The sequence below is a fragment of the Rattus rattus genome, chromosome 1, assembly GCF_011064425.1.
Source record: "Rattus rattus isolate New Zealand chromosome 1, Rrattus_CSIRO_v1, whole genome shotgun sequence".
Classification (NCBI taxonomy): Eukaryota; Metazoa; Chordata; class Mammalia; order Rodentia; family Muridae; genus Rattus; species Rattus rattus.
Window position 1 is genome coordinate 164,994,254 of NC_046154.1, and position 26,946 is coordinate 165,021,199.

A 26,946-nucleotide genomic window follows, 5' to 3' on the forward strand; every position below is an offset into this window, starting at 1 on the left:
ACCTCTGCTTGTCCACCTGCTGGCTTGGGGTGATTCTCCCTGCTGTGCCTCAGTTTCCCTGTCTATAAAGCACGGAGAGAGATTCATCTCTGTCTCCCACTGTCGGTGCTTAGGTAGAACCAGTGAGACCCATGTGGCCACCTCTCCCATTGCCTGCTGCTGTCACCTCCTCCTTAGTGTTAGGCCAGCCTCACCATGGCTAGCTCTGGGCCTCCTGGACAGCTTCCTAGTGAGGAGTGTAAGGGGGCATTTGTAGTTTACAGATGTGCCCCGTCTTAGTTTGTGTTTCCAGTGTTGTTACAAAACACCATGACCAAAAAGCAAGTTTGAGAGGAAAGGGTTTATTCAGCTTAACTTCCACTGGAGGAAATCAGGACAGGAACTGAAGCCGGGTTAGAACCTGGAGACGGGAGCTGGTGCAGAAGCCATGGAGAGGGTGCTGCTTACTGGCTTGCTTCTCTGGCTTGCTGGGTCTGCTTCCTCATAGAACCCAGGAACGCAGACAATCGATGGCCCCACCCACCATGCGCCTGGACCCTCCCCCATTTCTTGTGTCATGTTGACACACAAAACCAGTCAGCACAGTCGCCATTGTTTAAGGGTAAATGTTACAGTGTTTAGTGTCCAGCTGTTACTTATTACCTCAGCGACACTAGAAAAATCCCTGAACTTTATTGAGCCTCAATTCTGCAACAGCTAGGCAGGCCCAAAGGCCCCCAGCTCCATCAGGATTGATACTAGGGCATGCATCCAAATGCACCAGCAGTGTTTGCATGCTGGCAGCAGTGGTGTGTCCTCTCCGGAGTGGGGATGGGGAGTGGAATCCGTAGCATCCTTGAGGAGGCTTCAAGTCCAAGCTGCTATAACCAAACTGCAAGTTTTCCCTGAGTGCACTGTCCATCCATCTGAGGGGCATCTGGCCAGTTAGTTGACTGTCCTTTTTGTCTGCCACTATGAAGACATCATTCCAGTCCTTTTAGGCACGGGCAAGTGGGTCGACCATATGTCCGCATTCTCCAGACAAGCCGGCCTCTATACCCATCCCACACATTAGCTCCCCGTCCCAACCCTCAGCTTGTTTTCCTGTTGCTGGTCTGTAGCTGATGGTGAGAAACCTGCAGTTTGAAGACGGGAAGATGATTCCCGCCTCCCAGTACTTTTCGTCAGGTGAGACATCGGTGGTAGAACTTACGGAGGAGGAGCTGAAGGTGGCAGAGACCATAAAGGTGAGCGCGTGATGTCCTTAACTTAACTCGTACCTCAGAAACCGACTAGTTCCTTGGGAAACCCCGTGCTTGCTTGTGGCTGGTCCATTCGTCCTTAGAGCAGTGGGGGTGTGGCTTTATCTCCTCCTTCTGCATAAGTTATGGTTAAGAAACACAGTATCCAGAGGTTTATTTTTCTGTTCTAAGTTGACTTGGAGGGTTTGGGTGAGCTTGGCGATAAGTTATTCTCTGCCGGTAAAATGAACCAATTCAAGCTAGAGTATATTCAAGTCAGAGCTCTCTGACCATACAGGAGGGGTTCAGTGAAGTTACCCCGGAAAGGAGGCAGAGGGGAGGGGGAAGAGAAAGAGAGAAAGCGCAGGCTTGCGGTGCAGAGAGAGAAGTTGGGTGGGGGAGACCCAAATGTCTGGATTATGTAGGAAAGAGCTTCTGGGGGAGAGAGAGCCTAGCCCCTGGTTTGAAAAGTTCAGGGGCAGAAGGCTGGGTATGCCAGCCATGCCCTGCTCTGTAAAGGGTATAGACTGAGGGATGCTGGGAGAACCTGGAGGCTGTGTGGCTTTGGTATGCTAAATAGGTTTGTCCTGGGTCTGAATCCCTGTTGGGATAAGGGGGATAAAAAGAAACCTTTTAAAATCCATATTGAAGGTCATTTTTAGTCTAGAAGGACAAAAACTCATGCACAATTGTATGTGGTTTCCCATGGGGCCAAACTGGTGGGGGCGGAGCGCTCTGGTCAAGTGCTGGCCACGTGTGACTGAGCATTCCCGCCGGTGCTGTGCTTCAGGCGATGGGGGGAAGAGGTCTTTGCCCTGGGAGTTCACGTGGTCCTTCTTCAGGGAAGTGATCCTTTTTGTGCAGGTCATCTGGGCTCGAATCTTAAGCAACGTCCCAGTGATCGAGGACTCCACGGACTTCTTTAAATCTGGCGCGAGCTCAATGGATGTTGCGAGGTAAAGACGCCGCCTCCGAGCCCCCCCTTCCGCCCACTCACAGATCGTTTTACTCATTTGTCGCCAACCAGGTTGTTTTGCATCTCCTTTAACGTTTCTGTTACTTCCAAAAGATTTGTCATTATTTTATTGGTGAGTGTTCGTGTCAGTGAATGTCATGCGTGTGCAGTTACTAGATGTCCGGAAGCTGGAGTCACAGGCACTTATGAACTACCCAGGTGGGTGCTGGGAACCAAACTCAGGTCCTCTGTATGTGCTCTTAACCCACGAGCCACTCTCCAGCCCCAGGACACTGATTTTTATACCTCCCCTGCCTGTGTCCCAAGACGACCATTTCCCACTCTCTCCACCCCTGAACACCTCCCTGTTATTCCGGGGTCACCAAATAATATGTACATCAAGAGCATATGACATCGTCAAAAGTTAAGAGGTTTAGAACTCTAAACTGTAGTTTCTTAGCAATCATTCATTTGCATGGAAAATTATGTTTAGCTTAATAAGGATTTTAATCCTGCATCAATATTTTACCCTCAGGAATCACTCATTACCTGTTAGAGCGAGCTACATGATCAGTTGTTACTTTCATCATACATAGAAAAATGTATGTGTTTGTGTGGGGGTGTGTCCACACAGCCACATGCCATGGTATGTGTGGAAGTCAGAGAAAAACCTACAGGAGTCTGTTCTTGGGGGTCCTTAGGCTCAGACACTCAGGTTTGTTGGCAAGTTCCTTTATCAACTGAGCCATCTTGCTAGCCCTTATTTTACTATCTTAGTCCTTTACAAGGTGCACCAACATCTTCAGGGAATAAGGGATTGGAGGACCGGAAGTGGTGGACTTTCCACAGCCAACCTGGTATACCTGTCCCATTTAAGGTTGGCTGACAGCAACGGTTAGGTGGATACTGAAAGACAGAAAAGGACTTGTGCATGGTACTGACCTTCTGTGGGTGCTACCAAGCACCTCAGTTAAGCTTGTAGCACAAACCATGCCCGCCTTTCTCTTGTAGGCAGACTACAGAAAGTTCTCTCTGCTACCTTCAGGTCTAACAGTTAGGAAATTGCCTTTTTTTTTTTTTCTCCTTTTCTGAGTTCATTTGAAAGGTACAGACTTCCGTGCCCACGAATTTCTGCTGTGGTTAAAACATCTTCCCTTGGATTTATCTCCTTTATAGTTGTGGCTAAAGTTAAAAAACAGCAAGACTGTCTACAAGACAGGTTTTAATTTTCTCATGCCACATCATATTTTAAGTTTATTTTACTTTATGTCTGTGCGTGAGCCTGCTTGTCTTTCGTGTATCACAGCCTGCAGTGCCCACATAGGCCAGAAGGGGGTGATAGATCACCTTGGAACTGAAGTTAGAGCCGTTGAGAGCTCCTGTGTGTGGGCGATAGGAACTGAACCTAGGTCCCTTGTGAGAACAGGAAGTGCCATCTGTCCAGTCTCTGGGCCCAATCTTAACATCTTCTGTAGTTGCCACCAAAGACGGTCTTGTACGATATGAACAGGAATCGCTCCCAAACCTCTTCCCCAATGCCAGTGAGCAGCCCATGATGAAGCTGTAAAAACAGATGTAATATGAACTGGTTCCAACTTTAAGGCTGGTGGAAGAGATCAGACAGAAGTGCGGTGGGCTTCAGCTGCAGAACGAAGATGTCTACATGGCCCGCAAGTTTGGAGATTTCATCCAAAAGGTTGTGCGGAGACTGAGAGGAGAGGACCAAGAGGCTGAGCTGGTGGTGGATTATGTAAGTGTCTCATTGATGTGCAGCTCCAAACTCCTACAAACCACATATGTAGTTGCCGTTTACATGTATAGCCTTTAATCCCAGCACTCGGAGGAGGAGACGGAGGCAGAGGCGGAGGCAGAGGCAGGCAGATCTCTGTGAGTTCAAGGCCAGCCTGGTCTACCTCGTGAGTTCCAAGACAGCCAGGGCTACACAGAGAAACCTTGTCTCAAGGAAAAAAAAAGTCTAGTTTTATTCAAGACATACTTCATATCCTGAATTCATAAAATTCACCCTAGTTTGAGTTGGAGAGATGGCTCAGAGGTTAAGAGCATTGACTGCTCTTCCAGACGTCCTGAGTTCAATTCCCAGCAACCACATGGTGGCTCACAACCATCTGTAATGGGATCTGATGCCCTCTTCTGGTGTGTCTGAAGACAGCTATAGCGTACTCATATAAGTAAAATAAATAAATTAAAAAAAAATCACCCTAGATATAGCAAATCCAGATAGAATTGATGTGAAAAATTATAGCCCGGGTTTAGAGGTATATAATAGAACTGAATAGCGGTGGGATTTTCTTTACTACTGGTATTAAGTATAAACTAGTATCAAGTTAAATCTGCCATTCAGTGATTTTTAGAACACTCACGAATTGTGCAATCCTTATCGTGATAGCTAATTTTACAACATTTTCATCACCCCAAATGGGAAGACTGTATCCATTGGCGATCACACTACACTGATTTTCTCCTCTCCTGTTCCATATCCAGGCTCTCGGAAGCCATCAGTCTCTTTTCTGTGCCGGTGGATTTTACATAATGTTGGCATGTCATTTAAACAGAACCGTGCACCATGTGGTCCCTGTGTTTGATCTCTCTCCCTTGAGGTGGTATATTCAAGGCTCACCCTTACAGCAGTTTTCATGACTTCTACTCTTCCTGGCCAAGTAATATTCCATCATGTCTGGCATACTTCCTCTTTTTAATCCGGTCACTGGGTGATGTGTGTTTTTGGACCACTTCACTCGGGAGGTTGTTGTGATCATACTGATACATTTTTACATGAACATGCATTTTCAGGTACTGTGCTGAGAGCGGACTAGATGGCTCATACTCTCTCTCCTTTGAAGGCAGCCTCGCACATCATTTTAGAATCCCCCCCAATGTAACAGAGAGCTCTGACCTTCCCCGGGTGCCTTCGCAGGCTCTCTCCCTTGCCTTTCTCTTTAGCTGTCTTAGCAGGTGTGTAAAAGAACCACAGTGTAGTTTTGATTTTGCACTCGGTGATGGACAGTGACGTTAGGCATCCTTTTGAATGTTTATTCGAATCCTTTGTCCATTTCCAAAATTGTTTATCTTCTTATTGTAGAATCAAAGTTCTCTGTCCATTCTGGACATACAGATTTGTAGACAGACAGACAGACAGACATGTTTTATGCATATAAGTACACTGTAGCTGTCCTCAGACACACCAGAAGAGGGCATCGGATCCCATTACAGATGGTTGTGAGCCACCATGTGGTTGCTGGGAACTGAACTCAGGACCTCTGGAAGAGCAGTCAGTGCTCTTAACCACTGAGCCATCTCTCCAGCCCCCTGTAAATATTTTCTGACCTGTGGTTTGCTGCATTCTTTCACTTTCTTTGTAACATCCTTTGATACATAACAGATTTCCCCGCAAGAGACAGAGTCTCACTACATAGCTCTGGATGTTCTGGAACTCACTATGTAGACCAGGCTGGCCTCAAACTCACAGAGGTCCGCCTGCCTCTGCCTCCTGAGTGCAGGGATTAAGGGTGTGCTCACCATGGCTCAGCTCAGAATCTTATCTTTATGAATGGCTGTTACTGCACTTTCTCTGTTTCTTGCCCATGGTGCCTTTCCCCTCCTGCATCGCATCTTTAGTTACTTTCTTACAGTAAGCGTTTTTGCTTAAAGCAATCTAGATCAGGTCAATACCAACTTAATGCCAACAGCATAGGGAAACCTCACTACTACACAGCTCTCCTATATACCTTTAAATTTCGGCTATAATTTTTTGTATTGATTTGATCTGGATTTGCTGGAAACCCCACAACAGGTTTTTAATTGCTTTATACAGCTGTCTTTGTTTTTTTGTTTTGGGTTTTTATTTTAAATTGTGTGTATGTATGTGACCTGTGAGGTTGTGTGTGTGTGTGTGTGTGTGTGTGTGTGTGTGTGTGTGTGTGTGTGTGTGTCCATGGATGCAGATGCTCATGGAGGCCACAAGAGGGCATCAGATCCCCCTGGAACTGGAGTTATAGGCAGATGTGAGCTGCCTCATGCTGGTTCTGGGAACTGGACCCCAGTCCTCTGCAAGAGTAGCAAGGGTTCTTAACGACTGCACTATCTCTTCAGGGGTAGATAGCAGTTAGCTTTTAAAATCAGGCAGAAGGAGCATTAAAAACAACAAAAATATTTTTATATAGATTTCTCTATTTTCCTAGTTAGTTGCTTTGATAAATCTATTTATTGTGAATTCAAAATCTCCCAGTGTGTGTGTCTCTATGTATGTGCACGTATCTGTGTGCATGTGTCTGTGTGTGTGCACATGTGTATCTGTGTGTGCCTGCGTGTGTCTGTGTATATGCATGTGTGTATATGCATTTGTATGTTTGTGTATGTGTATGCATGTGTCTGTGTGCATATGTGTGTGTATCTGTGTGCATGTGTCTGTGTGTGCGTGTGTACATGTCTGTTTGTACATGTGTGTATATGTGTGTATGCATCTGTGTGCATGTGTCTGTGTATGTGCATGTGTGTCTGTGTGCATGCATGTATGTGTGCATGTGTCTCTGTGTTCATATGTCTGTGTGTGTCTATGTGTGTCTGTGTGAGTGCACGTGTGTATGCATGTATGTATCTTTGTGTGTGTGCATGCATGTATCTGTGTATGTGTATCTACGTGCATGTATCTGTGTGTGTGCATGTGTGTCTGTGTGTGCAGGTATGTGCATGCATGTGTGTCTGTGTGTGCATGCATGTATCTGTGTGCATGTGTGTGTACACACAACAGCAGGGTTGAGAAGAGTGTAATGTGCCCTCCTCTACCATCCACAGCTTATTCCTTTGAGGCAGGGTCTCTCCCTGAACTGGGGCTTCCATTGGGGCTCACATTTTCTTGGCTGTGCTGGAAACCACAAACCCCAGTCATCTTCCTATGTCCACACCCCTCAGAGCTGGGTTTCACGTGTGCGTGGCTAGTTACGTGGGTGCTAGGATCTGAGCTCTGGTTCTCACCATTGTTCAGCAAGTGCTCTTGACCCCCGAGCTGCCTTCCCAGCCTCTTCTTCATGTGGACTCATGGTGCTGTTGGATGCCCAAAGGTTCACTGGGGTATCACTGAACTACTTCTGGTCCTTCAGGATGCTCTCGCTTCTTCCTTTCGGAAGGATGTGTTTGCAGTAGGAGGCAGATATGATTCTTCCTGTTTTAAACCCTCGATGCAAGCAGGTATAGTAGCCTCAGGCTCCCTTGCTATCGGAAGTAGAGAGAACAACAAGGCAGCTCATGTGTAACAAAGAACTTAAGGGAGAAATCTTGAGATGGCACCAGCATAAAAGGAAATACCAGGGTAAAGATTTTCCCAACCATCCGAGGGCCGCAATGGTGGCCCTGTCAAGTCTGCCAATAGATGGCGCTGTCCACAGGTGTTTGAGGTACCTTTGTGTTTAATGAAGACCATCAGAGCCAGAGCTAAGCCCAGACCAGAGCCTCAGACGTCAGGTGGCCCCTGAGCATGAGAGTGCATCTGTCCTTGTGACAGTAGATGTCACTAGAATGGCGCCAAGCTGACCTCTTTCCACATTAGTGAATGTCTGTCTGTCTGCCTGTCTTCCTTCCTTCCTTCCTTCCTTCCTTCCTTCCTCCCTTTCTCCCCCTCCCTCCCTCCTTCCCTCCCTCCCTCCCTTCCTTTCTTCTTTAATTATTTTGGGTTTTTTTCTTTTTAGATCTGTTTGAGTGAATGTGTATGCGTGTTTGCCTTGGATGCATGCCACCCTCAGAGGTCAGCAGAGGGCATCTGATGCCCTGGAACTTGAGCCATTAGGTGGGTGCTGGGAACCAAGCTTAGGTCCTCTGCAGGAACAAGTGCTCCTAACCACTGTGCTATCTCTCCAGCCCAGTGAATGCTTCTTCATCACCACCTGCTATCAAGTTGATAAGCATAGAAACACACTGACTGTCTTAGTTTGGGTTTTACTGCTGTAAACACCATGACCTGGGCAATTCTTATAAGGACAACATTTAACTGGGGCTGGCTTACAGGTTCAGAGGTTCAGTCCATTATCATCAAGGTGGGAGCATGGCCGCATCCAGGCAGGCATGGTACAGGAGGAGCTTAGAGTTCTACATCTTCATCTAAAGGTTGATAGCAGAATCCTGACTTCCAGGCAGCTAGGATGAGGGTCTTAAAGCCACACCCACAGTGCCACGCCCACTCCAACAAGGCCACGCCCACTCCAACAGGGCCACACCTTCTAATCCTGCCACTCCCTGGGCTGAGCATATACAGACCACTGCGCTGACTTTTCTCAGGTTTCCAAGGAGGTAAACGAGATGACAGTGAAGATGCCCTACCAGTGTTTCATAAACGGACAGTTTGTAGATGCCGAGGATGGAGAGACTTACGCCACCATCAACCCCACAGACGGAACTGTGAGTGACAGCCACAGTGAGCTCAACTCTAGCTCTCACCCCCGAGCTCCCCGTTGAAACACGCGTCATGCGTGACTCTTACCCACTCAGCTCTAACACTAGCTATTGTGTACTACAGTAACCTCTTCTTTTTTTAGTAGACTAAGCGTTTATGATGAATTTAGATTCCTGTGCCCATGCGCAGCAGATCTCTCTGTGCAGAGCTCCACGTGGGAGGGGGATACTTGAGACTCATGGCAAGCTTCCCTGTGAAGAATTGGACAGTTGTCCTAAATGTGTTTTTCCAGAATGAGATGACACGTACAATGGACCAAGATTAGGTTGTTTCCATGTTCAAAGCATTTCCTCCTTTTTGTCCATTTTCCCCCCTCAAGATGGATTAGTTCTCTGTCAGAATTTTTCTGTTTGATAAGTCATTTTCTGCTTTTAGTATTAATAGAATATTAATTCCGAGAGCCACATCGATAGATCCCTCGGGTGACCTATTTCTGCTTGCCTTGAAACAGACGATATGCAGAGTGTCCTACGCTTCTTTAGCGGATGTTGACAGAGCAGTAGCCGCGGCCAAGGACGCCTTTGAGAACGGCGAATGGGGAAGGATGAACGCCAGGGACAGAGGAAGACTCATGTACAGGTGTGCTTGCTGGAGAAACAGCTATGCTGCCTTGGGGGAATCGGTTAATATTGTCAAGACTTTAAAATTCCCCAAAATAACCATACTATCTTGAACGCACTGTGAAAGACATGCCTTTCATTATTTGAGCCCCATAAAATCCCCAGTGTGTTCCTGATGTCGGGATACTGCTTTTATCAGTCAGAGGTCATCAAGGACTAGGTAGGATTCAGGGAAGAGCATGGGACTGCCACAATGGCTAAGGACCCAGGCAGGGCCGGAGGCAGAGGAAGCAGGTGCTCCTCCCAGGTCTGCAGGGATGGAGGCAAGGGCCATAGCTGTGGAGAGCACTCTAGAGTCCTCTGTACATGCAGAAGAGCACTCTACAGTGGTCTCAGAAGGAGAGCAATCGTGAGTGACCTGGCGGATTTAACCCACTGACCATGTCCTTCACCCTCTTCACAAATCTCCTGACACGGCTCTCAGTCACCAGATAATATGGGCTATAAAGGTCCTCCAAGGTCACAGACCAGAGGTTCACATGAGGGACAGCCCACCCCTGTTTTCAAAGACAAAAGGAAGGAAGGCAGGAGAAAGCTAAGGTCCCAGGAGAATATTACAAATGAGCTAAGTGTTCCAGAAGTAGTTAGTCTCAACGATTCATCCTGGTTTCCGCTTACCTGCAGTTCAACCTCTCACCTGGACTGACAGATCCCTTAGAGTGAGATCTATGAGAAGCATGGGGGAGGTGTCAGGTCATGTCAAGGCCAACTCTTGACTATCCCAAATGAATCATTCTAAGAAGAGGGGGGTGGGGAAGGAGGAAGGGAGGATCAGGGAGAGAGGGAAGGGAGCAGGGGAGAGGGAACATAAAAGATACACATGTGTATCTGTGTGTACATGTGTGTACATGTGTGTATGCATGTGTGTGCATGTGTGTCTGAATGCATGTATCCGTGCATGTGTCTCTGTGTTCACGTGTCTGTGTGTGTGTGTCTATGTGTGTCTGTGCGAGTGCATGTGTGCATGCATGTGTGTATCTCTGTGTGTGTGTGCATGCATGTATCTGTGTATATGTATATCTATGTGCATGTGTCTATTTTTGCTAATCACACCATCCCACAGACCCCACTCCCCTTCCTAAGGAACCTGGGCACCTGGGTAACTCTGCTGTGGACTTTGTGATTCATTCCACGAGCTGGCTCTGTCCTCTTCAGTCAGTTCTGAAAACATTGCTGTAACAGTCAGAAAGCCACGCATGTTCACAGGTGGTGGGGCTCATGTTCTGACACCTCCCTGTGTATTAATGAACCACTCCATTGTGCTGGTTCCCTTGACCCACCGCCTCCTGCCTGTCACCAACTGTGGCCCTGCTACTTACTCTGCTGCTTGTGCATATAGGAGGCAAACGGCCCACGCTAGGGACATAGCTGGCTTCTCCCTGTAACTGGAAGGCTGGCTGGTTGTAGCTCAGTGGTAGAGCACTCATCTAGCATGTGTGAAGTCCTGGGTTCGATCCAAAGCACTGCAGAAGCTATAAGAATAACTTCCGGAAATGAACTATGCATACAATGATTTATTTACTATCTACCTTCCTAGACCATGATCTCCAAAGTGGTAGGCGCGTTGTCCCTCTGACTAGGCTCCAGATTCTTAGTCCTGGGTTGGTACCGTATACGTGGCTGGCATATACAGCTGGCCTGGGCTCCATCATATGTGCTAACTGGGTGTCTTTCAATGATCACACAGACTCGCGGACCTAATGGAAGAAAACCAGGAGGAGCTGGCGACCATAGAGGCGCTGGATTCCGGGGCTGTCTACACCCTGGCTCTGAAGACTCATATTGGAATGTCCGTGCAGACCTTCAGATACTTCGCAGGCTGGTGTGACAAAATTCAGGTAAGTTAAGAATGCCGCTCACTCCTACAGGAAAAGGGACTCAAGCTCACAAGGTCACAGCAGGTTTGACCTCGGCTCCCAGATGGCAGCTTATTCCCTTGTCCTCGGGATAGGAGCAACGGTAGATCCCCACCTGCTGTGGGCCTATTTTCAACAGTTTTCCTTCGCGTGAGACAGCAACCCCGGAAATAAGGTTCCACTTTACTTTTGAGGCAGGGTCTCTCTTGTTTTCTGCACAGTGTATGCCGGGATTAGCTGACCCAAAAGCTTCAAGGCGATTCTTTGATCTCTGCCTACCATTTATGGAGTGCTGGGACTACAGATGTGCACTACCACATCTGGATTGTGTGACTCCCAGGGATCCAATTCAGGCTGCCAGTGGGGACTGCATGGCAAGTGCTTTTACCCACGGAGCCACGTCTCTGGGCCCTGGGAGCCTTTTTACAGCAGTGTGAACCCAAGGGTGGGGATTCACAGCTCACATATTTTGCATTAGACCCTGCCTCCCCAGTAGGGGTTAAGTCTCCAATACGTGAATTATCAGTACACAGTTTAGACTGTGAAATATGGCTCAGTGGCTAAGAGCACTGGCTGCTTTTCCAGGGGACTTGGGTTCAATTCCCAGCACCCACATGGTAGATCACAGGGGTCGGTAACTCCGTTCTTCCGGATCTGACACCCTCACCAGATATACAGGCAGGTAAAACACCAATACACATGAAATAGTTAAAAAAAAATAAGACTATGAGTATGGTTAGAGCAACCATGGATAGCAAATAGATAGCTGTCTCCCTTATTCTGGGTAAGGACACAAGCATAAGGAGAGACCTCCCCTGTGTCACAGCAAAGGAACCAGAGAACCAGGCTAGAATTCATGAGTTCTGACTCTGAGGTCTCTCCACGTTCTACTGTCTTCTTCGGATGTCCAGTATCTTGGGCTGGGATGCAGCTCAGCTGGTAGAGGGCTTGCCTAGCATGCATGAAGCCCAGGCACCACATACTCTGTGTAGCAGTGTGTCTGAGTCCCAGCACTCTGGGGATGAGCTCGGAAGAACCAAACGTGCAAGGTCACCAGCGGCTACTCTGTGAGTTTAAGGCTAGCCCGGGACATGTGAGACCTTGTCTCAAAACACAAAAACAGTCTTTTTTTTTTTCTTCTTCTTTTCTTTTCTTTTTTTTCGGAGCTGGGGACCGAACCCAGGGTCTTGCGCTTGCTAGGCAAGCGCTCTACCACTGAGCTAAATCCCCAACCCCACAAAAACAGTCTTAATAGTCTTCTAAGAACCTGGGATCATGGCAGGGTTGGGGTTGTGATCTGAGCATGAAGGGGACAGAAATCACTTTAAGTGGCTGAAGGAGACTGTAAGGAAAAAACTTGATAATGATATGTGTGGAATAAAAATTAAATTTCTCCCCAACTCTAAACCAGTAAGTAACATGTATGATGAGAAAGAAAGCCACACTGGTTTTCATGTAACCAGAAACTCTCGTGTTTGTGTGTGTGTGTGTCTGTGTCTCTGTGTGTGTGTGTGTGTGTGTGTGAGAGAGAGAGAGAGTGAGTGTGTGTGTGTGTGTGTGTATGTGTTTGATGGATGTTGGATGTTTCTTCCTCAACTGCTCTCCACTTTCTTTTTGAGACAGGGTCTCTCACTGAACCTGGAGCTTGTGGATTTGGGTAGACTGTCTGTCTAGAGAGCCCCAGGAATCTGCTTGTCTTGTCTTTCCAGTGCTGGGATTATAGTGATCTGTTCTCCCACTCAGCCTTAGACGTGGGTGCGGGGGATCTGAACTCAGGTCTCCAAGGCTACCTGGCAAGCGCTTTACTGAGCATGCCTTCTCCTCAGCTGGACAGAAGCTCTTCGTTGTCGTGCGGGATTTGTTTCTTATACATTGAGCACCGCCTCTGAATGTTAGCTGAGACAGAAGGAGAGGGCAAAAGTATCTGCAATTAAGCTTCATATTTCAATTAGTGAAATATCAGTCTCTGTCGCTGTTCTGAGTTACGTGGGGGGATCGAAGGTCACTCCAGAAAGCAATGAGGCTCTGAGGCAGCAGCGAGGTCCAGCCTTGATAAACTGAACCTCGAACAGCCATACAGAAGTGTATTTATTGATTACTTAGTGATTGAAGGTATAATGAAGAACAACTATTTCAGTCTAATGTCTACCCTGGATAAAGTGATTCTACTAGAATGCCACTACAAACTTTTCTTTCCTTTAGGGCTCTACAATTCCAATCAACCAGGCCCGACCGAATTACAACCTGACCTTCACCAAGAAGGAGCCACTTGGGTAGGACAAGGTTAGGGGTGTGGCAGTGTGGGGGGTGGAGGCAGGGGGTGGGAGGAGACAGGGCAGGGGGTGGGGTAAGGGAGGGTTGGGTGGAGATGGCGGGGAGGGGTTGGGGTTGGAGGCGGGGTGGGAGGAGATGGGGTGGGGCGGAGACAGGGGTGGGTGGAGACAGAGGTGGGTAGGGTGGAGATGGGGGTTGGGAGTGGGGGTAGGGGCAGGGGGTGGGGGCGGGGTGGAGGAGGGAGAGGGGAGGGGGAAGGTTAGGTGGAGATGGCGGGGATAGGGGGTGGAACAGCAGAGAGCTGTGAGGAAACAAAGGTGATGAGCCTTCTCCCACAGTGTCTGCGCCATCATCATTCCCTGGAACTATCCACTGATGATGCTGGCCTGGAAGAGTGCAGCCTGCCTGGCAGCAGGCAACACCCTGGTACTCAAGCCAGCACAGGTGAGCGTGGCCAGAGGGTGGAGGGGCCCCCTCGCCCGCAAATTTAAAGCAGACGTACGTTTATAAACAGCATACCTTCAAGCTTGCCACAGGTCACACACAACTCTTCACACATTATTGGTAAATTCTCATCTGAGCAGGGGGAAAAGTTCGCGTGTGCATACAGAGGCCAGAGGACCACTCCCAAGAGCTGTGGGATCTGGGACTCAAACGTGGGGCGTTGGTTTCGGTGCCAAGAGCTTTGTCTGATGAGCCACCTTGCTGGCCCCATTCACATTACATTCCCTCAACGTCTTGTAGGGATAAGGGAAGAGCATATAAAATAACTTAGTAATTATGACAACTGTGTAAGCTCCAGGGGTGTGCAACCTTTGATGCTGTGCCTGTAACACCACCATCCTCAAATGTGCAATGTGTTGGGCCACATGCACAGGTATCCGGGGAGCCTGGAGGGCCACAGGTCGAACATGCCTGAAAGCATGAATACGTGTGTGTGTGTGTGTGTGTGTGTGTGTGTGTAAAAACACACTGGGCAGTTTTCAGAGTCATTTATTTATGCTAGAGTACTTTCTGTTTGAGATAGCATCTCCTGTGGTCCAGGCTGACCTTGAACTTGCCATGTAGCTAAAGCTGTCCAGGAACATCCTCTTACAGCCACCATCCAAGTACAATGATTACTCCAGCTTCGGGGTTTGAGGTGCTATTCTACCCAGGGTGGCTTCACTGCAGGGCACAATAACATGCCGTGTGGACCAGTGCCCTCTCCAACTACAGTTCTGTGACAGACTAAACACACTGGTACAGTAGTCTTCTTGCTTTTCCAGTGTCAGGGGCCAGCTTTTCACCCAGGCTTTCCAGACTGCCACTCTGTAAGCCTCATGGTGTAGCTCTTGAGTCTGCCACTAGAAAGGGGAGGAGGGGCTCTCTTCTGTGGGTGCTGCAGTCCATTGTGTGAGTTCTATGTCAAGTCTTTCAGCTGCTTGTCAGCTTAATGAAGGTTGCCTGAGTTAATAATAGTGATTCCACATAGCCAGCCCTGTCAACGGTACACAGGGAAGCTTCTGGAGCAGAGGAGCAACTGAAGGGAGGGTAATACAGACACACACAGCCAGTGAGGGAACCACTGGGATCTCTATGCTCCCCTCTCCCACACAGAGCTCTCTTGGCCTTGAGAGCACTTGTTCCTCTATAGGACATGGAGCCTCGGCCCCCTGTCCCTCATGCACACTGAACATTACTGTCTGGGCCTAAATGTGAATCACGGGTGCTTTATGGTATATCTGTCAGTGGAAAGAGAAGCTCGGATACTTGCTTTCCATTCTTCACTGGATATTCCTGTAAATTCCACTGTTAGAGAGCAAATGAAGAAGCACTCATTTAGATAATCAGCGTTAGTGTGGGGGAAAGTGAGCAGGTAGAGATGTGGTGAAAGAAATGCACTAAAGACTTTAGTACCTGAGAGAATTGGTGCATAGATGCATGTGCCCGTAACCCCCGACACTGGTAGGGGGGTGGGGGGATGGGACAAGGAGATTCTAAGAGCTTACTGGCCAACCAGCTTAGTCAAAGCAGCAAGCTGCTGATTCAGTTAGAGACCTTGTCTTGAGGCAATATGGTGGACGGCAACCACATCCTGCTCTGGTCTTCAAGTCTGAGCAGGCCCAGGCTCATGTGCGTGCACCTCAAATACGTACCATACCCACAAATAAGTGCTCTTGCAGTCACAAAGAAGAAGGGCCCTGGTAAGGATGGTGATTACTGTATTCATTTCCAGGTCACACCCTTGACAGCTCTGAAGTTTGCAGAGCTGACGGTGAAAGCAGGCTTTCCGAAGGGGGTAATCAACATCATTCCGGGCTCAGGTAAGCCTGCGGGCAGACTCTGTTCTGACCGCCCAGCGACTCAAGGAGCTAAGTGCTGCTTCCCACTGCAATCTTAGCCCAAAAATACATTAAATACAGTTCATCAAGGATCAGTGTACTTACTGTGTAATAAAAGATAAAGACTGGAAATCTAGTGTGTGAGGAGGGATGGGGGGGGGAGAGCTTTGTAAAACTACCCTAAGGGTAGAGCATTTTCATTTTCAATGAGCACTATAACAACCGAGACTCAATCCATCAATAAGGGGGAGGCACTGAGAGCCATATTGAGGATATTGTTTTACTCCATTTGTAATCAGTGCAGCAAATATAAAGTGCAGGTTTAAATGAAATGCAAGTTCAGCAAACACAAGCCCACCCTCCACAAAAGACCATGTTCTGTTGTCCCCTAATTAATTCTACAGGGGGTGTGGCAGGACAGCGGCTCTCTCAGCACCCTGACATCCGCAAGCTTGGTTTCACTGGTTCTACCTCTGTGGGCAAACAGATCATGAAAAGGTACTGGCCGGCTGTAGGGAGTCCATTCAACTAGGCTTCTCTTTGGAACTCAACAGAACGTTTTGGGACACGGAAAAGCAAGGCTGGGGACATGGCTCAATTGGTAGAGTGCTTGCCTAGCATGCACCAGGCCCTGGGTTCGATTCCCAAAGCTGCAGAGAGCAGATGTGGTCGTCCACACTGTGATCTCTGAACCCTGGAGGTGGAAGGTCAAAAGTTAAGGTCATTCCAATAAAACAGGTTGGAAGGCTACCTGGACTACATGAGACCCTATCTCAACCACACACACACACATGCACACAATATATACACATAATTACACACATGCATGCACACACATGCATATACACACATAATTATACACATGCATACACACATACATGCATATGCACACAAGTACGCACATGCATACACATACCATACATACAAGCATATATACATACATGCACAAATACATACATACACATAAGCATGCATGCATACATATACACATGTAGATGCACACACATGTACACACATATACGTGCATGTACACATACAAGTACATACATACAAGCATACATACAAGCATACATGCATACATACATGCATACATGCACACACACACACCATCAACAACAAAACTAGAGAAAACCACATCAAACACAGGGAATGGCTGTCACTGGTGAATATGCCAGAAAAACTTTCCAAACGCCTACAGTGAACCCAGGGGTGCAGGCTGGAGACAGAGCTCTGTGGTCCGGTGCTTGCCTGGCCAAACAAACACAGCCAGGATGAAGGTAAAAGTTAGACCCAAAACAATAGGATTTGATCAAAATTCTAAATACGATAAAAACAATGCCCATCAAGACATGGGGGATTTTGTGGGCTATTTCTTCTTTTCTACCATTCTATCCGTTCTGAGAGAGAGTGCTTCTCAAGACTGGGACCGCCCTTCTCATGGTTTATCACGGTCACCACTCAAATGGCAAAACGAAAAGCACAGCATAATAAAAGAAGTAAATAACCAGTAACCAGCTAAAACCCGCGTCCCACCCACAGGTCTAGCAGGCTGCCTCTTGCTTTGCCGACCTTCATATAACTGAATTCTTTTCTTTTGAATTTATTTATGTATTTTTCCCCTTAACGCATCTGTCTGCATATACACCTACACGCCAGAAGAGGGCATCAAGTCTATTACAGATGGTCGCGAGCCACTGTGTGGTTGCTGGGAATTGAACTCAGGACCTCTGGAAGAGCAGTCCGTGTTCTTAACCGCTGAGCCATCTCATCAGCCTTGGCATAACTGGATTCTTAAAGGCGAATTTCCCTTTGAGAATCCTCATCCTTTGGCCACAGAGGTTTTTGAACATTACAGAAAGCAAAATAAACAAAAGGAACGGAAAGGCACATGAACGCTGTCACACACAGCGCACAGCCTTAGCAGTGAACCATCTCCTCTCCTGTCTCTTCCTCTGCCCTTCCCCTGCCCTCTTTGAGACGTGATTTCTCCCTTCTCCTGCTTCTACTTTCTGAATGCACTGCCACGCCCTCATAAATGACATTACATTTCTGAAGCTCAGTTGAGTTTTGCACGCTGGGTAATAACTTGTGGTCAGGGGAGGAGGGGAGGGAGGGACAAGGGATTGGGGGAGGGAGGGGACAGTGGTGAGAAAGGAGGGGGTGGGGAAGGGGGTAGGGAGGGTAGTGGTAAAGGGGGAGAGGGTGGGGAAGGGGAATAGAGTTGGGGAGGGGGTAGTAGGGAGGGGAAGGGCAGAGGGAGCGAATCCCCAACCCCTCTTTCCTATGTTTTCCTCTAGCTGTGCTGTGAGCAACCTGAAGAAAGTTTCCCTTGAGCTTGGTGGCAAATCCCCACTTATAATATTCAGTGACTGTGAACTTGACAAGGCCGTCCGGATGGTGAGTGGACCAAAGCCAGACTGTAGTGCCTATTCCTAGGAATTGAACTCAGGACCTCTGAAGAGCAGTCAGTGCTCTAAACTGCTGAGCCATCTCTCCAGCCCCAAGTAGTGCCTATTCCTAAAACACATCTCATATCCTTTATGGGAGGGTTTCAGATGGGAACTAGTTTAGCTAGTCACAAGTAAATGCCATCCTTTTGTGTATCCTAAGGACACTTAGCTTTTTTAGAATGGCATTTTACAATACCTCCCTCCTATCTGCCAGCATCTTGCCTACTTCATCCTTCTTCCCTGTTCTAGAAACTGGACTCTGGTTAGATTGTCTAAACAGGCCCAGCAAAGGGTTTACCTCCATGCCTGACAGCCTAATTCCATCTCCTAGCCCCACAGGGTGGAAGGAAAATCTACCTTCTGAAAGTTGTCTTCTAACCTACACACATAAACACACACACAAACACACACACACACACACACACACACACACTATATAACATTCACGCACTTGCCTCCAAAAACTAATATGAAAAACCCTTAAAAATAAAACTCAAAAGCAGTTAGCAGGGCTTCCCTATGCATGCATGGAACTCAGGGTTTGATTTCCAGCACCGCGTAACCTAGGCGTGGTGGAACTCAAGTATGCTATGCTCCCGGCACTTAGAGGCAGAAGAATCCAGAGTTCAAAGTTCTGCATATGCTGTTTGTGAGTATTGCCTTGAAGTCAAGGCTGCCCTGGGCTAGAGATTGTCTCAAAGCAATCAATCGATTAATCAAACAAACAAACAACCAAGTAGCTGGCAGCTCCGTTTAGTGATACACACCTATAGTACTAATTACTCAAGGAGCTGAGGCAGGGGGATCATCTGAGCCTAGAAGTTCAGAACCAGGACAGACAAGATCACAATACTCCATCCCTTTTAGACAAAGAAGTACTTGGCAACGATTTCCTGGTTTCTGCTTAACATATCATCACAGAGGACGCCAAGTGAGGAGGCACAGGAGCCCCTAATAATTTTGCACCCTAAGGGATTTACACTGTTTATTTTATATAAAGAGGCACAGTTGTGATTTGCATGCCAGACAAATTGGGTGAATCCCCTCTCTGTTTGGGACAGACGTGTCTAGTGAGCCATCATGAAGGTGCTGAGCCTTCTAGTGACTGATTCTAGTGGCAGGTGTGGCTTCCTCTCTCTGCCCAGCACCCGCTGGCTGGACTCTGAGTGTGTATTCTCAGCCAACCCTACTGGGCGAGCACCCTAAAGAGAGCGGAGAGGTCTGCAGTGAAGGAGGCCCACAGAGTCCATGGCTAGGGCCCATTTATATACCATCTGGAGGCTCCGGTGACAATAACACGGTATGACAGATGATAGCAAGGCCAAGACTCCCCCGGATATGTTCATCCCTGAGAACTTTTCCAAAACATTCCAGAGGGGGTGGGGAACGTGAAATAGGAAAGTGGAAACGGGATTCCATTAGCTTACTTTTTAAAAATATCTATTTATTCTGAGTGTCTTGTCCGCATATACATCTGTGTACCTATTCATGCCTGGGGCCTAAGGAGGTGGGGAGCCTCCATGTGGTTGCTGGGAATCCAGCTTTCGTCCTGTGCAACAAGGAGGGCTCCTAACCACTGAGCCAACTCTCCAGCCCCTGATGTTAGATCTTTAAGGGATTTCTTTTTTTAAAGTGTATGGGTCTTTTGCCTGCATGTGTCTGTGTACTGTGTATGTGTGTGTGTGCGCGCGCGCGTGCACGTGTGTGAGAGTGAGTGTGTATGTGTGTGAGAGAGTGAGAGTGTGTGTGTGTGCATGAGAGTGTGTGTGCGTGAGAGAGTGAGAGTGTGTGTGAGAGTGAGAGTGTATGTGTGTGAGTGTGTGTATGTATACGTGTGTGTATGTGTATGTGTGTGTGAGAGAGTGAGTGTATGTGTGTGAGAGACAGAGTGTGTGTGTACGTGTGTGTATACGTGTGTGTGTGTGTGTGTGTGTGTGTGTGTGTGCACTGAGATCTGAACCCAGGCCCTCTGCCAAAGCAACAAAGGCTTGTAACCGCCTAGCTGTCTCTCTAGAGATAGCAGTGACCCAACCCCCATTATCTTTTGAAGTGCTGTAAGATGACTAAAGATTATGGAGGGTGAAAAAAGTCATGTTTATGGAGACAAGCAGTGTGGAGTGGGTACAGAACCAGTGTTTTTCCTATTGTCCTCAGCCACATTCTGCCAGATAGACCTCATGTACTGCAGGAGAGGCAAATGCTACTGCAAAGCACCTGAGGTGTCCCAACTCCAGTTCAGGGAGGCTCCCTGGAGGTGAACCAGTGGCTGGATTTAGAAAGGGAAGATGCACCCAAGCTCTACACGATCTGCCTTTTTTTTTTTTTTTTTAAAAGATGTATTTATTATGTGTACGGTGCTCTGCCTGCATGTACACCTGCAGGCCAAAAGAGGGCACCAGATCTCATTACAGATGGTTGCGAGCCACCATGCGCTTTGCTGGGAATTGAACTCAGAACCCCAGTCAGTGCTTTTAACCTCTGAGCTATTCATTTAGAAAAAAGGCAAGCTTGTTAAGATTTTCCTTTTTCTGGGGGGAGGTTTTGAGGGGCACGCTCTTTTATATTCTCAGCACACACATGCATGTGCATGCATGTGTCTGTGTGTATGTATGTGTGCTCGCATGTGCACACGGATATAAGAGTGCTTGCTTGTGCGGAGACCAGAGGACAACACTGGGTGCCCTGCTCTATCAGACCCTGCCTTATTGTTTTGACATGGGATCTTTCACTGAACCTGGAGCTCAGTTGGCAGCTGGCAAACCCTGAGTCATCCCCCAGTCTCCACTCTCACCCCAGCACTTGTGAAGCATGTGTTACTTCAAATGTAAGGGCTGAGGATTCAAACTCCCGCCCCCACGCCTGTGCAGTTCTCACGAAACTCACTGAGCCATCCTGCCAGTGCCTGGGTGTGTAACAATCTTAAGAGAAAACATGATATCTAAGTGCTACAGGTACATTTGGAGAAGAAAGCTAAGCCTGGAAGTGCAGGTCTGAGTCCCCGACACTTAGAGGCTGGCTGAGGCAGGATTCTGAGGTTGAGGGCAGCCTGGGCTACCTGTCTCAATTTTTTTTAAAGAATAATTTTATCGCACCAAATTATTTTGGGACTACCCTAACTGTGGCACATTTTAAAACAAGTGCTCATGAACCCAAACTAGGAAAAGTCAAAACAAATATCTCCGAGGACTTCTCTTCACTAACAATGAACAGGACTGACTCATCTGTTATCTGTGACCTTTGGATAGTGGCGTGTGGGAGATGGCACAATCAGGGGCCAGCTCAGGGACCGTTTGGATTCCCGGCAGCCATGTAGGAAGCCGGGCTGGGCAGTGTGAACCTGGAGTCCCACCCATCGCCGGCACACGGGAGAATTCCAGCAGGGCTAGCAAAACAGTCTGAATAGCTAACCCGTCTCCCCCCAGAAATAAATCAGTAAAGTGAGTGAAAATGGGAGAGCCACTGAGGAGAAGCTCTGGCGTGGACCTCTGGTTTCCACGCGCACCCACATACAGGTGTACACACTTGAACACGGACTCACACGAAGTCCCACCCTCTTTGTGTAACTGGGCTTGATGCGCGCTGCGGACACTGCTTTCTCTTCTGCGGCTACAGGGCATGGGCGCAGTATTCTTCAATAAAGGAGAGAACTGCATTGCAGCTGGCCGGCTGTTCGTGGAAGAGGCCATCCACGATGAATTCGTAACCAGAGTGGTAAGGCATCTTCCGATTTGCTGCGAGTTCCCTGGGAAGCATTTCTGGGATTATTCCTGACTTTTTAGCTGTGAGACAGTAATAGCAGTAGTACGGTAGTTGAGATGGCTGGGGTGCAGGTGGGTCAATTACTGAATGAGTAACACACACACACACACACACACACACACACACACACACACACACACACACACGTGTTCCTAGTACAGATGCATAGAGGCTTGTGGGATCCGATACTAGATGAAATTTCCAGAGTGGAGACCAGAAATTTCAAGCACTTGTTGAACTGGTCCAGTACAAACACGATTTGCACACAGGCCATTTTAAATTCATTTATTGTATTCCTTTTTTTAAAAAAAATTATTTTATGAATGGGGTCTTGCTATGTAGCCTTGGCTGGCCTGAAGCTTGCTATGTAAACCAGGCTAGCCTCAAACTTATCTGCCTGCTTATGCCTCTCAATTACTGGGGTTGAAAACACACACGACCCCACACAGCTAAGGTAGGTCAAAGGCAGCTGTGAGCTCCAGACTGATGTTCTAGGGACCTAGGGACCAAACTCAGGTCCCCTGGAATAGAATGCATTTTTATCCTTTGATCCGTCTCGCCAGCTCCTCCCTCAGCAGCTGTTTATCGAGCACCCAGCAACGCCACATACACTGTGCTGGCTGTTGGTAATACCAAAACAGGCAGGCAGATGTGCATCTCTCACAGAGCGTCTCTCTGGCCCAGGGCTCCGCACAAGACACCAGGAGAGTAGAAGCCGACCTATATTCAAATGTATAGGGTCATAGTGGTTCCCATTCTCACTGGACTGGAGTGACAGTCAGAAAATGTAGGCAGAAATGAGGACAAAGACGCATGTGTGGATCTGCCAGTGAGGAACCGTGTGACCCATTCTCACCAGAACATTCCATCCTGGGGTTAGAGGCCAGGTCAGCCCTGCGTGCATAGTGAATTCTCAGCCAGCCTGGGCTACGTGACACCTGTCTCAACAAAACAAAACAAAACAAAACAACAGTAACAGCAGCAGCAGCAACAACAACAACAACAAAAGACAAGCAGAAAACATCCCAGCAATTCTTCTGGCATAGCTGTCCAGAGAATCTCCCAAGGCACTCTAGGGCATTTAAAAAGGGGGAAATGCTACACATTCTTTTGCTACTAAGAGCCTTTAGGTGCCATGTTAACGAAAACTCCAGAATGTCAGTTTGCTTTTAACGGGTTATCATTCAGGATTTGGGTACACGGAGCTTGGTTTGTAATTGTTAGCAAATGGTACTTAAGAACTTGGCCTTTAAAGCCACCGTAAAGTGACCGTGTATGACCGTACAGACCACTTAACCCCTTCAAGGCCTCAGTTTATCCTTCTGTAACAGAGAAGTATTGAAGACCCATTTCCAGTGCAGCGACAAAGAGCCAATAACCACACATCTGTCGACTGCTTAGTACGACCCGTGCCGCGTGCAGGGGCGCGTGCAGGGGCTCGGCCAGGGGCGTCCACCTTCACCACTAGCCGAGGACGCTTTTTGTGGACCGCATACTATCTACACAGGTGGAAGAGATTAAAAAGATGAAAATTGGTGATCCCCTGGACAGATCTACGGACCACGGGCCCCAGAACCACAAAGCCCATTTGGAAAAGTTGCTGCAGTACTGCGAGACGGGGGTGCAGGAGGGGGCCACACTGGTGTACGGAGGAAGACAGGTACAGAGGCCAGGTAAGAGTCCCTCTGGGGGAGCGCCTGCCTGATGGCTCGCACCCCACCCGAAGCCAGAATGGATGGCGACCCCTTCTGCTTCAGAGCCGTTCCTGTATTAAAATGGGCTGTGTACGTACATCCGTGCGTGTGTGGCTCTGCGTGTGTAAGAGCAGGTGTCCGCAGAATCCAGATCCACCCCGCCCCTCTGGAGCTGCAGGTACTAGCTGTGAGCCACCAGATTCGAGCGCTCTGAACCCGACTTGAATCCTCCACTAGAGCGGTCCACGCTCTAAGTCATCTCTCCGAATCGAGTGGTTTTTATGACACGACAGGAAAAGTATCTTTATATCCTGCTTGGCCACCTTTGAGCTAGAAGCACAGTAGCAGGCACCGTGGTTCTGAGGCTCGGTTTCCTGTGTAGAGTGGTAGGGGACGGATGACACTGACGGGCCAAGCCCCTGCCTGTCCACTGAACAGGTGTGACGGTCTTATCAGGCCCTGGGCCATCATCTTGAGTCCTGTCACTCTGACAGAGTCCTGCTGTCACGGCAGGCCTGATGCTATGGCTTCCCAAAGCAGAGACTACTACTGTCTGGACTGTTGATGTGTACTGACTGGCTCCTTGTTTTATATATTGGTAATTGCAAGAGAAATAAAAAGTATTTATCCTGTATTTTCTGGATGAATTAAGTTTCCAGAGGAGTGAGTAGTGATCCGGGGGACATTTCCACAGACTTCTTGGACTAAAAAAGAAAAGGATAGAGTAGAAAAATCGCCATTTTGCATTTCTATAACAGATGACATCATTGGTTCAGGAAGAAAATGGTGGTCTGTGGAGGCTGGTGTTAGGGCAAGGACCTGAGAGAAGGATCAGGGATTTCGAGCCCTGGCTGCTCTACCAGAAGACACAGTTTGGTTCCCAGCACCCACATGGTAGCTCACAACTGTAACTCCAGTTCCAGGACTTCCCCAATTCTGCTCTCCATGGGCACCAAGCAAACACATGCTGTGCATGCATGCATGCATACATACATACATACATACATGCATACATACATACATACATACACACGCAGGCAAACACCTAAAATATTATTTTTAATAGGATTTATCATTTTTTATTTTTGTGTGTATGGGTGTTTGTCTGAATGTATACCTGTGCAGTACTTGGTACTTGGTGCTTGAGTCAGAAGAGGGTCTGGATCATCTGCAACCGAGGTTCCAGATGGTTGTGAGACACCATCTGAGTGCTGGGGATTGAACCCGGGTCTTCTCCCAGAAGAGCCAGTGCTCTTAACCACTGAGCTATCTCTCCAGGCCCCAATTATTATAATTATCTTGGTGACTACACTTTACAGAGAAACCAACGTCACCTCAACAAAGCAACAGCAAATTAAAAATGGGAGGATAATCTAAGGTACATCCAGGGTGGCAGACACCAGTACCTCCAGCACTTGGGAGGCTGAGTCAGGACGGAGGTTCAAGACCAGCCTGGGCTATAGAGCAAGCTCCAGGTAACCTTGGGCAATAGGGAGACATTGTCTCGACAGGACAAAACAGAGAGGTAGGGCAGGGGGAAGAAGTATTAAAGGTGTGAGTCAATTTCCTGAGTGTAATCACTACCGTGGCTAATGTTGTTTGAACGCCCTTTCTTTTGCCTCGCTTGTTCTAAAATGCTTGGAGGGAGAACTGGATTCTGGGTCTTGCCTGAAGACTTGTCAGTGGGGGAAATAGCAAGTCCAAGACGGTAACATAGGAAAATTTATTTTGTTAAGTGGGTTCTCTACTTTTACACGCTTTAAGTTTTTGTAGTAAAGCCACCTGAGGAACTGAGGGGACGACCCATTCCGCCTGTTAGTGACGCCTTTGTTTTTCCTCACAGGCTTTTTCATGGAGCCCACTGTGTTCACCGGCGTGGAGGACCACATGTACCTCGCCAAAGAGGAATCCTTCGGGCCCATCATGGTCATCTCTAAATTCCAAAATGGGTATGTTCCTTAGGCATAAGGCGGAACCTGGGTTTTGGCTAGATAATTTCCCTGCCTGCCTCTGCCTTCTGCGGGACAGAAAGTACTCGATCGATAAACACGCTCCACCCTAAGGATATGTCAACTGCTTAAATAATCAGGAGCATCCGGGGGCTGGGAAGAGAGGTGGCTCAGTGGGTACAATGTTTGCTGTGCAAACACGAGTGTGGTGTGGTGCAGCTGTGAGCTCGTGGGCTGGGAAGGTAGGAACAGGAGGGGCATCATATTGCTGGCCAGCCAATCCCAGTAATCGTGAGACTGACCCTGTCTCAAAGGCTAAGGTGGCAGACTGACAGGTGGGATCGGGAAAGGGTTTAGGGGAGGCGCTGGAGAGCTTTGATCCTGCAGAGATCTGAAGAGAGGGGTGTACATAGCAAACACGCTCTTCTGAAAACCAGGGCGAGGAAGCTCACAAACGATCCCCAAAGACTAAACAACACGACCCTGGTCACACGGAAAGAGGCACTACGGGGCATGTGTGAAGAGTGGGAATATTCTGGATTAAAGTATCCCCTGCAGCTTTCAGTGTAGGCCTGGAGTCTCTAACTTACAAAGTCTAAGCAGGCGCCCGAGTTTTCCCGTTTTAACATGGGGAAATCTTCAAGCAGAGCGACTCTGTCTTCCTGTACTTTTATTGGTGTTTTCTGCTTCTGGAAACGTCTCACAGGGACATCGATGGGGTGCTGCAGAGAGCAAACAACACTGAGTATGGCCTGGCCTCAGGGGTCTTCACAAGAGACATCAGCAAAGCCATGTACGTGAGTGACAGGCTAGAGGCGGGAACGGTTTTCATTAACACCTACAACAAGACGGACGTGGCAGCCCCGTTTGGTGGAGTGAAGCAGTCTGGCTTTGGGAAAGACTTAGGTACGTGTGGCTTCTCTTGCTCCTGGGCATCCACATTACATCACACAAGAACACACAGTCGAGAGAAGGGCATCTCCTACACGGCAGTTTAGAAAGGACACTGAAAATTTTCAAAAATCATTGAATACATCTTAAGACAGCTTCAAGTACTTGTGTGCATGTGTGAGTGGCAAACATGGTGTTCAGGGGACAACTGTCAGAGTCGGTTCTCCCCTGTCACCACATGAGATTAGGCTAAGGTCACGGGGCTTGCTTGGGAGTGCCTTAACCCACTTAGCCGTCTCACAGGTAGAATCTTTTAGCTAAGTGTGTTCGGCTTTTTTTTTTTTTTTTTTTTTGGTGCTGGGGACCGAACCCAGGGTCTTGCACTTGCTAGGCAAGCGCTCTACCACTGAGCTAAATCCCCAAACCCTGTGCTCGGCTTTTAAAATCTGGCTTTTAGCATGAAGGTGGGTTAGTTTTGTGGGATTCCGTGA

The 26,946-nt window shown here is 48.1% G+C and overlaps 1 protein-coding gene across 1 annotated transcript in view; it reads left to right on the plus strand.

Annotated features, from left to right (window-relative positions):
* The window catches only part of Aldh1l2 (aldehyde dehydrogenase 1 family member L2), a 49,323-nt gene that overhangs the window by 20,100 nt on the left and 2,277 nt on the right, over positions 1-26,946 (plus strand). Inside the window, exons 8-22 of the mRNA XM_032910523.1 lie at positions 1,101-1,226; positions 2,085-2,176; positions 3,778-3,925; positions 8,464-8,583; positions 9,090-9,217; positions 10,946-11,096; positions 13,317-13,387; positions 13,727-13,832; positions 15,607-15,694; positions 16,117-16,210; positions 18,010-18,109; positions 21,775-21,873; positions 23,429-23,594; positions 25,459-25,564; positions 26,271-26,470. Coding sequence (XP_032766414.1) covers positions 1,101-1,226; positions 2,085-2,176; positions 3,778-3,925; positions 8,464-8,583; positions 9,090-9,217; positions 10,946-11,096; positions 13,317-13,387; positions 13,727-13,832; positions 15,607-15,694; positions 16,117-16,210; positions 18,010-18,109; positions 21,775-21,873; positions 23,429-23,594; positions 25,459-25,564; positions 26,271-26,470 — 1,795 coding nt within the window. The remainder of the gene's footprint in view (positions 1-1,100; positions 1,227-2,084; positions 2,177-3,777; positions 3,926-8,463; positions 8,584-9,089; positions 9,218-10,945; positions 11,097-13,316; positions 13,388-13,726; positions 13,833-15,606; positions 15,695-16,116; positions 16,211-18,009; positions 18,110-21,774; positions 21,874-23,428; positions 23,595-25,458; positions 25,565-26,270; positions 26,471-26,946) is intronic.